Source organism: Zootoca vivipara, chromosome 2, assembly GCF_963506605.1.
Source record: "Zootoca vivipara chromosome 2, rZooViv1.1, whole genome shotgun sequence".
Lineage (NCBI taxonomy): Eukaryota > Metazoa > Chordata > Lepidosauria > Squamata > Lacertidae > Zootoca > Zootoca vivipara.
The window spans coordinates 110,054,073-110,065,982 of record NC_083277.1 but is presented as its reverse complement, the minus strand read 5'-3'; the positions used below and the strand labels follow the sequence as shown (position 1 = coordinate 110,065,982).

General features: G+C 47.4%; 1 protein-coding gene across 2 annotated transcripts; it reads left to right on the top strand.

The window, feature by feature from the left end:
- Positions 1 to 7,550: 7,550 nt before the first annotated feature.
- On the top strand, positions 7,551 to 9,730 carry LOC118079545 (cytochrome c oxidase assembly protein COX14). 2 transcript variants are annotated; one of them, XM_035103787.2, is made up of 2 exons: positions 7,551 to 7,654; positions 9,305 to 9,730. In XM_035103787.2, the coding sequence occupies exon 2, from the start codon at positions 9,310 to 9,312 to the stop codon at positions 9,487 to 9,489; it is 180 nt and encodes a 59-aa protein (XP_034959678.1). In that variant the 5' UTR covers positions 7,551 to 7,654; positions 9,305 to 9,309; the 3' UTR covers positions 9,490 to 9,730. The 2 variants fall into 2 exon arrangements, with proteins under 2 accessions (XP_034959678.1, XP_034959679.1); XM_035103788.2 differs by having other exon boundaries at positions 7,560 to 7,645.
- The last annotated feature ends 2,180 nt before the right edge of the window (positions 9,731 to 11,910 follow it).

Sequence of the window (11,910 nt, the reverse complement as noted above, 5' to 3'; positions counted from 1 at the left end):
GCTGTGGTCAAAACCACCGAGCCTAGGGCTTCGATCAGCGGTTTGAATGCCTGCGACAGGATGAGCTCCGTCCCAGCTCCTGCCAACCTAGCAGTTAAAAAACACATCAAAGTACAAGTAGATAAATAGGTACCGCTCCGGCGGGAAGGTAAATGGAGTTTCCGTGCACTGCTCTGGTTTTCCCTCGGCCTATAGAGCAAGATGAGCACGCAACCCCAGAGTCGTTCGCAACTGGACTTAACTGTCAGGGGTCCCTTACCTTTACCTTTTTTAACATACATGGGCTCAGGCTGAACAGGGGCACCAGATTTGGGTGGCTGAGGGAAGGTATGCAGAACTCTTCTCTCCACCCCTAAGTCCTTTCTTAACCCACCCAAGGGCTACGCTTGGTCAGCTGCCAGAGCAGCCTTTCCTCTGGCCCACCTACGGATCTTGAGAAATATCAAGTAGCCCTGTGCTGGCAAGGTCAGCGACATTTTAGGTTAACTATAAATAGCAGCTCTAGAGCTGGCAGCCCAGGCCAGCAGAGTTTTAACTATTGCACCTCTCCATCATAACAAGGTTCTTCACTCCCGCAAGAGCAAATCAGCTCAAATCCTTATTGGGTTGTGTGTTTTTTGTGGGGGGGGGGAGGTCTCACCTAAACTGGAAAAAAAGTTGTGGGCACCCCTGGAGGAGGGCTTGTACATCTGATTTCCTAGAATAGTTTAGCAGGAAAGTATATGATTTTTGTTGTGGTCTGATAATGTTGCTTTTTAATAAAAAAAATCCTTCCAGTAGCACCTCTAAGGTGCTACTGGAAGGATTTTTTAATTTTGTTTTGACTGTGTCAGACCAACACGGCTACCTACCTGTAACTGTTGCTTTTTAAGTTAGCCGCTGATTGTTTGGGGAGTTTATCCTTTTAATGTGTGATGTTTCAGTATGTTTTTATATACGCTGGAAGCTGCCCATAGCGGCTGGTGCAACCCAGTCAAATAGGTGGGGTACAAATAATAAAATTTATTATTATTATTATTATTATTATTATTATTATTATTATTATTGCATCCTCCATGCACTGGTACTGTCTGCACAAAGGGACCTGGATTCAGAGGCCAAGATGCCAAAGAGCAGGGCTTCTTCTCAGCCAGAACTCACAGGTACTCAGTTCCGGCACCTCTCAGGTGGGTGCTGTTGCCATTATAAGAGAAAAATAGCACTGTCAGAGAGAATACGTATCTTTATAATAATTTCATCCCACCTTTCCATTTTATATGATCCAGATGCTGATTCATAATAAAACAGAAATGCAGGACGATTAGGTGCAATAGAACACAGGCCTCCTTTACCTTTATTCCTTGTGCAAAGGAGAGGATTTTGCCAACAGTAACTGGTTTCGAAACTAGGACAGGGGTTGCCAACTTGTGGCCCATGGGGGTTGTTTAAACGGCCCACAAGTTGCCCCCAAATCGAGCTGCCCACTTAGTGAGTCCCTGCGTGCTGCGCTAAACTGGCGCAGCGCGGAGCGGGGACTCGCTTCCACGGTGCCAGAAAGCGTATCTGCGCAGACGCGATCTGGCCCACGGAGCGATCTCCGTGGGAGTGAACCATCTCAGGTGAGGTAAACCTTGCCAAGCCCTGCTCTAGGACAAGACAATTAGAGCACCTTTAGATACCTTCAGAAGCTGAGAGTGGAAGCTTCTTGACTTGGCCACTCAAATCTCCTTGCTTTTACAACAAAGGTAACAATGAGTTTGCCTACGTATATTGTCACAGTGGCCGGAGTGGACTACTTCAGAGTAACGACGCTACGCAGCTCTGCATTTTATTCTTTTATTGGTGCTGCGTATTTACAGTGCTCAAGTCATTGCTATTTACACGGAGCGATGTTGTCAGTCGGTTTCAGAACCTCCTAATGGCTTTTGGCGCGTCTTTCTCCAACACAAAAGCTTTGGCAGACCCATCCTCTTGCCCCTCCTCTTCCTGCGTAATTCTGGAGTTGGGGGGATGGGTCTTCCCCCCTTACTTGCCCCTTCCTGTCCCACCTGGGACCCTGGCTCCTCTACCTTGCCTGAGCCTCGGACACGACTTCCTGCTTCCCCACTGGAATCGGAACTCTCCCTGCTTTCCCCTTTGCTCGGGGACGGGCTTGAACTCAGGAGGGGAGGGACTTCGCGATATCCCCTGTCCCTCACATCCACCCCCCTCCCAAGCTCTCCTTCACCCCTCCCCAGGCCCCCCCCATGTGTCGGTGACGACTGGAAGCCTAAAAACTCGGTGCTCTCCGAGCCCGTTGGTGTGAACACCTCCCCCCAGTCCTGCGAGCCCCCCCCTTCCGCCTGGGAGGACGGGAATCCCAAAAAGTCCGTGGCGTCAGAGCTGGTGGGGGTAAAAATGTTTTGCCAATCTGCTCCTTCCTCTGACTGGGTGGATCTTGGCGACACCCATACCTCATCCTCTGGTTCCTCAAACTCCGCTTCCCAGCGCCATGGTGAGCTGTTCTCCCGTGCCTCCTCCTCCTCCCCCTCCCTTTCCATGTGCCAGGGCTTGGGTCTGTGGGGAAAGAGGGCGTGAAATTCTTCCACCAAGAATTCCTCCTGTATCTGAGTGGCGGGAACCCATTCATTCTGGGACGGTGGAGCATCCTCCCATGCCATGAGGTACTCCAGGCCCCCCACCCCCCACCTTGAATCCAGGATGGCCGTGGCCTCATTGAGTTGCTCCCTGCTTTCCCTCTCCCCCCCTCCCTCGGGGGTTTGTTCGCTGTCTCTGAGCCTGCTGCTTTCCCTGTACGGCGACAGCAGCGATCTATGAAACACTGGATGCACCCTCATGTCCTCTGGCAGTGCCAGCCTGTATGCCACCGGGTTGACCTGTTGCGTGACCGTGAAGGGGCCCAGCCATTTGGGTGCCAGCTTTTTGCACCTCCCTCTGGTGGGAAGGCCCTCCGAGGACAACCACACCTTGTCCCCCACCCTGATGACCTCCCCTTGTCGCCTGTGGCGATCTGCCCCCTTTTTGTACGCTTCCTTGGCCCTCTCCAAGTGTTCTCTGAGCTGCTGGTGCACCGTCTCCAGTTCCTCTGCCCAATCCTCAGCCTGTGGGCCCTCCTCCTCCTCCTCCCTCTCCCTCTCTGGGAAAGATCTGAGGTCGCGCCCGTAATTGGCCTTAAAGGGCGACACCCCTGTGGAGACGTGCACTGCATTGTTGTAGGCAAATTCTGCTAGTGGCAAGCGATCCACCCAGTCCGTTTGCCGCTGGCTGACGTAGCATCTCAGGTACTGCTGCAGAATGGCGTTGACCCTCTCCGCTTGTCCGTTGGTCTGCGGGTGTCTAGCCGTCGACAAGCTGACCTCCACCTGCAGGAGGTTCATGAGCCGCCGCCAGAACCTGGAAACAAATTGGCGGCCACGATCCGAAATAACCCTTAAAGGTAATCCATGCAGTCTGAAAATGTGATCAACAAACAGTTTGGCTGTCTCTTCTGCCGAGACTGCCCTGGCACACGGTATAAAGTGACACATTTTGGACATGAGGTCCACCACCACCAACACTGCAGTCTTACCCCTGGACGAAGGCAGATCTGTGATGAAGTCCATGGACACCACTTCCCACGGCCTGTGTGGTGTGGCTAAGGGCTCCAGCAACCCTGGTGGCGCTGCTCTGACCACCTTCGCCCGCTGGCAGGTGGTACAGCCCCTTACATAGTCTCGAACATCTTCCCTCACCCCTGGCCACCAGAAGTGTCTCATGACTAGGTGAGTGGTCTTGTCCCTTCCAAAATGCCCCGCTGTAGGGTTGTCGTGCATCTGCTTGAGGACCGTACGTCGAAGCTGGGTGGTGGGTAGGTACAGCGCACCCTTGTAGAAAAGCAGCCCTCTGCGTTCTGCAAAGTCTTTTGCCTGCTCCCTCCCCCCTCTCAGTTCTCTGAAGATGCGGTTGGCAAATTCATCCGCTGCCGTCAGTGCTGTGAGTTCTGCCTCGCTCACCACTGCTGCTCCGCAGGACCATGCCGACGGGGGGAAAATGTGCCTTGGGGCTGGTGGCGCCTCCTCCTCCATGTACTCTGGCTTGCGGGAGAGGGCATCCGCCCTGACATTCTGCTCTCCTGGGATGTAGTGTATGGAGAAGTTGAAGTTCGAGAAGAACTCCGCCCACCGTATCTGCCGCTGGTTGAGCACCCTGGCAGTTCTCCAGAACTCCAGGTTCTTGTGGTCTGTGCACACCTGGATGGGGTGCTTGGCGCCCACCAGGAAGTGTCTCCAGTGCTGGAACGCCGCGTGGATCGCAAGAAGTTCCCGATCAAAAACTGTGTAGTTTCGCTCGGGCTGGGTCAACTTCCTGGAGAAGAAGGCACAGGGTCTCCACTCTCTGTTGGCGTCCAGTTGCAACAAAATGGCGCCCACAGCCTTATCAGAAGCATCTGTTTCAATGCGTAGGGGCGCGTCCTGAACCACGTGGAACAGGTTCTGGTCTGAGGCGAACACCCTCTTGAGGCTTTCGAACGCTGCTTGCGCCTCTGGTGTCCACCTGAACTTCTGCTTGCCTCTCAGGCAGTCAGTGATGGGAGCCGTAACTCGAGAGAAGTTCTTGATGAACTTCCTGTAGAAGTTGGCAAAGCCTAGTAGGCGTTGGGCATCTTTGCGCGTCCTGGGGCTGTGCCAGTCCAGGATGGTCTGCACCTTGTCCTTGTCCATTGCCAGCCCCTTGTCTGACAGCTTGTAGCCCAAAAATGATTAGGAGGTTGCTGTCACAGTGGCCGGAGTGGACTACTTCAGAGTAACGACGCTACGCAGCTCTGCATTTTATTCTTTTATTGGTGCTGCGTATTTACAGTGCTCAAGTCATTGCTATTTACACGGAGCGATGTTGTCAGTCGGTTTCAGAACCTCCTAATGGCTTTTGGCGCGTCTTTCTCCAACACAAAAGCTTTGGCAGACCCATCCTCTTGCCCCTCCTCTTCCTGCGTAATTCTGGAGTTGGGGGGATGGGTCTTCCCCCCTTACTTGCCCCTTCCTGTCCCACCTGGGACCCTGGCTCCTCTACCTTGCCTGAGCCTCGGACACGACTTCCTGCTTCCCCACTGGAATCGGAACTCTCCCTGCTTTCCCCTTTGCTCGGGGACGGGCTTGAACTCAGGAGGGGAGGGACTTCGCGATATCCCCTGTCCCTCACATATATTGTACGCTATCTCCTACTTCAGTCATTTATAATTGGAACCAAATCAATTTTATTCCTTCCCAAAGTGTTCCACAATATGCTGATTTTGCAATTACAGTCTTGCCTTTTTTGCGACTGGGATCCGTTCCGGAGCCCCGGCCGCTAGACGAAAAGGGCGCAGGGCAAAGCGCTGCGTGTGCGCACGCGTGCGGAGCGGTTTACACTTCTGCGCATGCGGCAAACCCAGAAGTGACCTGTTCCGGTATTCTGGGTTTGCCGCAGACATTCGCCGGAATGGATGCTAGACGAGGTGGACATTCACAGAGGTATTACTGTACTAAGATGCAATAAGTATTTTTAGCCTCTCTTTGCTTAAACGGTTCTTATAACTTTATTGCTATTTAGCTTTGACTATTATTACTAAAGTACATTACTTTGAAAGAATTTTCCTTCACATAGGCCTAATAAGATGTTTGGGCTACACTGTGTCCACATACAACTGGATTTGCTGCTTCCATTAGAGATATGTTAAATCTACATTAATATTTTTTTCCAAGTACTCGAAAGTTTTTCTTGCAGCAACCCTTTCCAGGGTCTAAGGGCACATGATGCAGTCATGCTTGCAGAAGAATAGCAAGTGTCTAGACAAGGTTCAGGCAGATCCCCAAAGGAGGAAGAGCCACACAGAAACTACACGTCCCAACATGCACCGCAGTGTCAAGACATCCTTTTAACTGCCCAAGGTGGGCGGGGGAGAGGATCTAGAAAACTGCAACACGTGAAGAGGAGCACTAGACTACCAACATGTAGACTCATGTACAGTTTCTGAGTTCATTTGGACACCGTTTTTAGGGGGAATCTAAAAAACAGTGGAGAAATGCAAGGTTTTAGCCTATTATTGAGCAGCAGCTAATTGCCCTCCATGCTAGTAGGAAATATGGAAATTTACGATTAGATGCATTTGTTTTGTGTGGGGAAAGTGTGACTTACTGTTTGATTACAGTATCATGGAATTCTACTCAATATTGATCCAAAGCAGAACTCCAACGTATAAAATTAAACTTAATTACAAACTTTAAAACTTTAATTAAAAACTTAAACATGTTGCAAGATTCCCTCAAAATAGACCAGAGGCAATTAATATTTCATCCAGCAGAGCTGCTACTGAAGGCATGGTCACAAATCCAATGCATTCAGGAATGGCACTGTCCTTAAGAAATCCAGTTGCAGCAGACTACTTACAATAACTTATAATAAGTCTAAACCTTAACACTATATATAGCACACCCAGGACCGGATTTAGGTTTGATGAGGCCCTAAACGACTGAAGGTAATGGGGCCCTTTATATGTCCAGCTGTCCTTTGTCAACAACAAATTGTCGCTGTTTTTTGTGTTGAATATATGCTGTATGGTAATTTATGGACCAAATAGGTATCTAAAGCCACATAACAAATAGGAGCCTACACAACACAAAACACTGTTGCTGTATGTAGGTTTTATCTTTTTTTTATCTTATATTTTGCAAATATACCGTACATGCAGGGTTTTTTCCCTTTAATTTTTTTGGGGGCCCCCAAGAGAATGGGGCCCTAAACTATAGCTTATTTAGCTTATACTTAAATCCGGCACTGAGCCTACACCAGAAGAAAGCTAGAAAGAGAAAATGAAACCCAGGCGCCACCTGGCCCTATTTATATAGTCAGCATGACCTCGACATCCCTTTCAATTCATTATATATCATTTCCCAGGATGAATTTTTAGTTTTTCACCATTTGAAATGCCTCCACGTGCGCATTAACTGGAACCCAGGTGGCGGCGACCCAAAGCGGATTACCTGAGCAGAATCCTCCTGCATTCAAGTTTTGGACGACGATGCTATTATACCCAACTAACTTCGGTGGGCCTAGGGGACTACACTGCAGGGCTGCCACGGCCTTCACCCACCAGTCGCATTGGCAGCCATAGGCGGTTCAAACCCCTAAAGCAGAAACTGCTTTCACACAAAAGAAGAGTTTCAAAGAAGTTTCTTTTCTTTTCTTTTCTGCTAACTTCGGGGCTCTTTTTGTGGCAGGTACTTCCAACTCCAAAGGCCACCCCACCCCCCAAAAAATAACACTGGGAACTGCAGTTTCACAAGGGTGCTGGGAATTGTAGCCAAACTACCGTTCCTGCAAACTCCCGAGGGGAACGAACGTACCTTTTTCTCAATGTATTGGGTGCCGCCCGGCCGCTGCCATCTCCACTTGTCTTCCCTTCCTTGGTGCGCCAAACGGACATGGGCGTTTCCCCCGACGGAATACCGGACTCGCGACTCTTACTTTTCCCAGCTCTATGTAGACGCGCCGCAGTTCGTCACGCGCGCGGGGAGGGGCGAGGCGGGAAGCTGTTGATCCGGAAACCGCGCCCCTCGCGCGTCCGGAAAACACCCGGAAGTGAACCTGCCAGCTGCACGCGCAATAAGGCAGCTGAAGGAGAGGTTTTTCGCGACTGCGCCAGGCGGCGGTGAATAGTGTGTGTGCTTGGGGCTGGGTTGTATTGTTTTTTAATAATTTGTCAGGGCTGTATCGCTTAGGGAGGGGTCGCATTTTTATTTTTACAGATAGTGTTAAGAGACTGGATTGCGGGGGGGTTGGACTAGATGACCATTGGGGGTCCCTTCCAGCTCTATGGTCGAAAACCAACTTAGTAGAGCTCAGTCCTGAGGAGACGCTGTTAGCTAGGGCTAAACAGGTTGAGGTGCAGCCGGGGTCACTCTTTTCCTGAAGGATAAGGCCTGTATAATACAGGATTGCCCCATATTTCGGTGTCAAATCCTACGACCTGTATTAATAACGTTTGTCTCTCTGCCAAGTTAGAGGTCGTCTCCAAATGCGTGTGTTTGGAAAGCTGTGTGAAAGGTCGCGGATTTAAGCTCTGGGTGGCCGAGTACAGGCAGATTGACAAATTCCAATGTGTGCACCTGTATGTGTGTGTGCGTGTGCGCGACACATTAAGGAGGGGCCATCCCGTTAATAGGCTGTAACGGGTTGCTTTATTATCATTTATTACTTATTTATTGGACTTATATATATGCCCGGGGGTCTCAGTGCGGTTCACAGAAAAGATCAGCATTGAAGTCACTTCAGCACCAGAGGTGGGGGAGAAAAGTCATCCACCCACACCTACATTTTGCCAGAACCAAGGTGGCAACCCTACTGAGGGTTGGCGGTTTGCTTCCAAGCCCAATTCAGACTTCTGGGTTTAAACCAATGGGATGTCTTTCTCAATGTCTTTTTTATGCACGTGCCCTCCGAGGGATGGCAACGAGAAAATGGCTGTTTTCAGTCAGGCCCCTCCTCCGTTTGCTTCTCATCATGGAAGCTTAGCTGGCATCAGCCAGTCTTCATATTTTTGGTGCCGGCCCAAGACATTTTTATTCTCCCAGGTGTTTTTGTGGGCATTGATATTGTGGTTCCTGTTCTTGTTTTGCTTATTTGAGGGCATCCAGTCTCTGGGGGTGGGGAGTGGGACAGTACTCCCCCCCCCCCCCCGCATCTGCAGTAGTAATTCAGAAACATTTTTTATCTTAGTTTTAAAATATGTGTCTCTTATTACTTGCATTAGTACCAGTATGTATTTCTGTTCCAAGTTGCTTGGGTTTTTTGTTTTTGCAAAAGTGCCACTTTGGAGTTCACGGCAATGTGTGCAGTCGCACATGACTCAAATGCATGTAAATGGGGGGTTGCCTGTAGTCTCTGGTGCCTCTACCTAGTCCCCAAATCTTTACCCGATTATCCATTTCATTCCTAGTCCCAGCAACTATCTACTTCTTTTGAGAATATCTTTAGAGAATATACGTGCCTGGCATTATGATCTTCCCGAGCCTCTTCTAATCAAGCAGAAGTAAACCATACATGCCTAGTATGAATTTTGTCAACTGAAATAGCCCAAGGAGGGAAACATAAGCTTGAATATATATTCTCCCCATCACCACCACCTCATTTTCCCCAAAACAATTTCACTCTTTAGATACTGAAAAGCCTTGATTACATACATTGCTAAAATGTGCTTTTCTGTTCAACTCCTTCCTTTGATCATACCTCAGGTATAATGGAAAAGATCTAATGAGTTATTGTGTTATGCAAACCCAAATAGTAACCCCCCTTTGCTTTTTTCCCACAGCAATAATGGCTTCTGCAAAGCAGCTGGCTGACTTTGGCTATAAAGCATTCTCCGGGTCCATGATGCTCCTTACCTTGTATGGTGGCTACCTCTGTAGTGTCAGAGTATATCGCTTTTTCCAGAGGAGGAATTTGCTGAAGCAACTTGAGCAGCAGGAAATAAATGCAGAAGCTGTTAAGGACTGAACACTGTCCTGTTGTCTGACTTAATGCTTAATGAATACAAGACTGGTGTGCTGCAATAAAAACTCATTTCAGAAAATGCAGCCCTGGAATCTGCCATGAAGAATCACTAATTCAGGGTGTGATGCATAAAAGGATGGAAACACCTGTGGAATTCGGCAATAATTGAATGTTTCATATGTGGCTTGTTTCTGTAAATATACACTGCTAGCAGCATCTAACTATAAAAGATGTTTTCACAGAATTGTTTCCCTCTTTATTTTTGCATCCTCCTGTTCATTTAAAGAAGGAAAACAATATGATAAACACAGATTGCCACAGGATTTCTCTGGCTGAGCCTACAAGTTTGCAAATGATTTGTGGGTTGGTATTGTGGTACTTCATCTGTTTCCATTTACTAATTTCCTGCTTTAAGTTTTAAAGCAAAGGTGCGTCCCACTGTCTTTACATCTGGGTCAACAAGTGTTTCCATGTGGGAATAAATGATGTCGCCTTGACATACATATTCTGATAAAAGACATGTGAAAATAGAAAAACTGACACAATTGCAGATGTGAGGATTGCCGAATAGAAACCTTGCAAAAAGCAAAGTAATATTGAACGTGATGTTGCATTCTCTGGTCCTACTTCAGTCAATGGGAGGTCGGCCCTTCTGTTCTTGTAAATCTAATTATACCATCTGCTATGCAACTGTCTGGCCATTGTCTTTTCATTTCTAAATAATAAACAAAAGCAAGAAAGAGTTCACAAAGAACAAATTAGGCAAGAAATAAAAATCTCATTACAGCAGGCTGGATTAGGATGGCTTCATTCCACCTGCTGTAAAGATTGTATCAAGGTAAGGTGAAATGTGTGTCAAACAGCATGGCTCCAGGGTAGCTTTAGTTTAGCAGACTATACTAATCACAAAGCATATATAGGGCCGGAGGCGGAGGGGGAGGAATAGTGTTCAGAACTGTCAAGGCCAGGGTGTTGGTTTTTTTGGTATGTCACATGTAGATTGTCTGCTAGATAGTGAAGTTATCTCATGCCTTGAGTAAGCTGTTAATGTCTTTCTACCAGTTACTGCTAATTCCACTTTGTGAAATAATGATTTAGGCCAAAATAGTTTAGAAATGCTCATTCATCCTTTGCTGTTACCCTTCCCACTAAAAAGTCATGGAAATGGCTAGAAGCGTCTCATTTAGGAAGTCAACATGATGACAGCAAAGGCTAACCTTTCACCAATAGGGTTTCTGTACCCTAAGAGTTTTGTACATGAAAAAAACAAACTTTCATTATTCCTAATCTCTTTTCCTTTTGTGTTGTATCCTTTAGATGGAATAGAAAGCCTGAGAATAGAAACTGATTTATCACTGATTGCAGTAAGCTGCTCTGGGAGCCTTCTTTTGGCTGAAAAGTGGAATATTCTGTATAAAAATACTTTCAATAAAATATAAAAATATTTTAAATAGCATATAAAAATACTTTCAATAAAATAGATGATACAGAGGAGGTAAGAATTAGGATGTGTGGCAGCCAAAAACTTATTGTAACAACTAGCTTGGCCCTAAAGGCTGTGAAACTTAATACAGTGGAACCTCGGTTTATGAACACTTCGGTTTATGAATTTTCGGTTTATGAACACCGTGGACCCATCTGGAACGGATTAATTCATTTTCCATTACTTTCAATGGGAAAGTTCGCTTCAGTTTATGAACGCTTCAGTTTATGAACAGACTTCCGGAACCAATTATACCCATGCTTTAGTTTATGAACGTTTCAGTTCTCCGCGGACCCGTCTGGAACGGATTAATCCACTTTCCATTACTTTCGATGGGAAAGTTCGCTTCAGTTTATGAACGCTTCAGTTTATGAACAGACTTCCGGAACCAATTATGTTCATAAACCGAGGTACCACTGTAACTGATTCAGAGGGTCATTGTATTACCGTAGTTTTTAAACCATGATATCTATTAACTACCGCTCTGTAAAACTCCCAGTTCCTATACACATGTTCAGTATGCATAAGCATTATGAAAGATAGCTCAAACCAGAAATAAAGGAAGCTTCCTACTTAAACTGGCAATAAACAAGGAACCAGGCAGAGGGCCTTCTTGGTAGTGGTGCCCTCCCTGTGGAACGCCGTCCCTTCAGATGTCAAGAAAATAAACAATTACCTGACTTTTAGAAGACACCTGAAGGCAGCCCTGTTTAGGGAAGCTTTTAATGTTTGATGTTTTATTGTGTTTTTACTTTTCTGCTGGGAGCCGTCCAGAGTGGCTTGGGAAACCCAGCCAGGTGGGTGGGATATATATAGAGAGAGAGGGTAATATTCTGTGTGGCGGTGATGGGGCAAAATGGGCTGTTCGCATTGGGTGGCAGGGAGGCTATGGAACTACAGGATCCTAAGTCCTCTCCTTATCCCATAAACTATGCCAGACC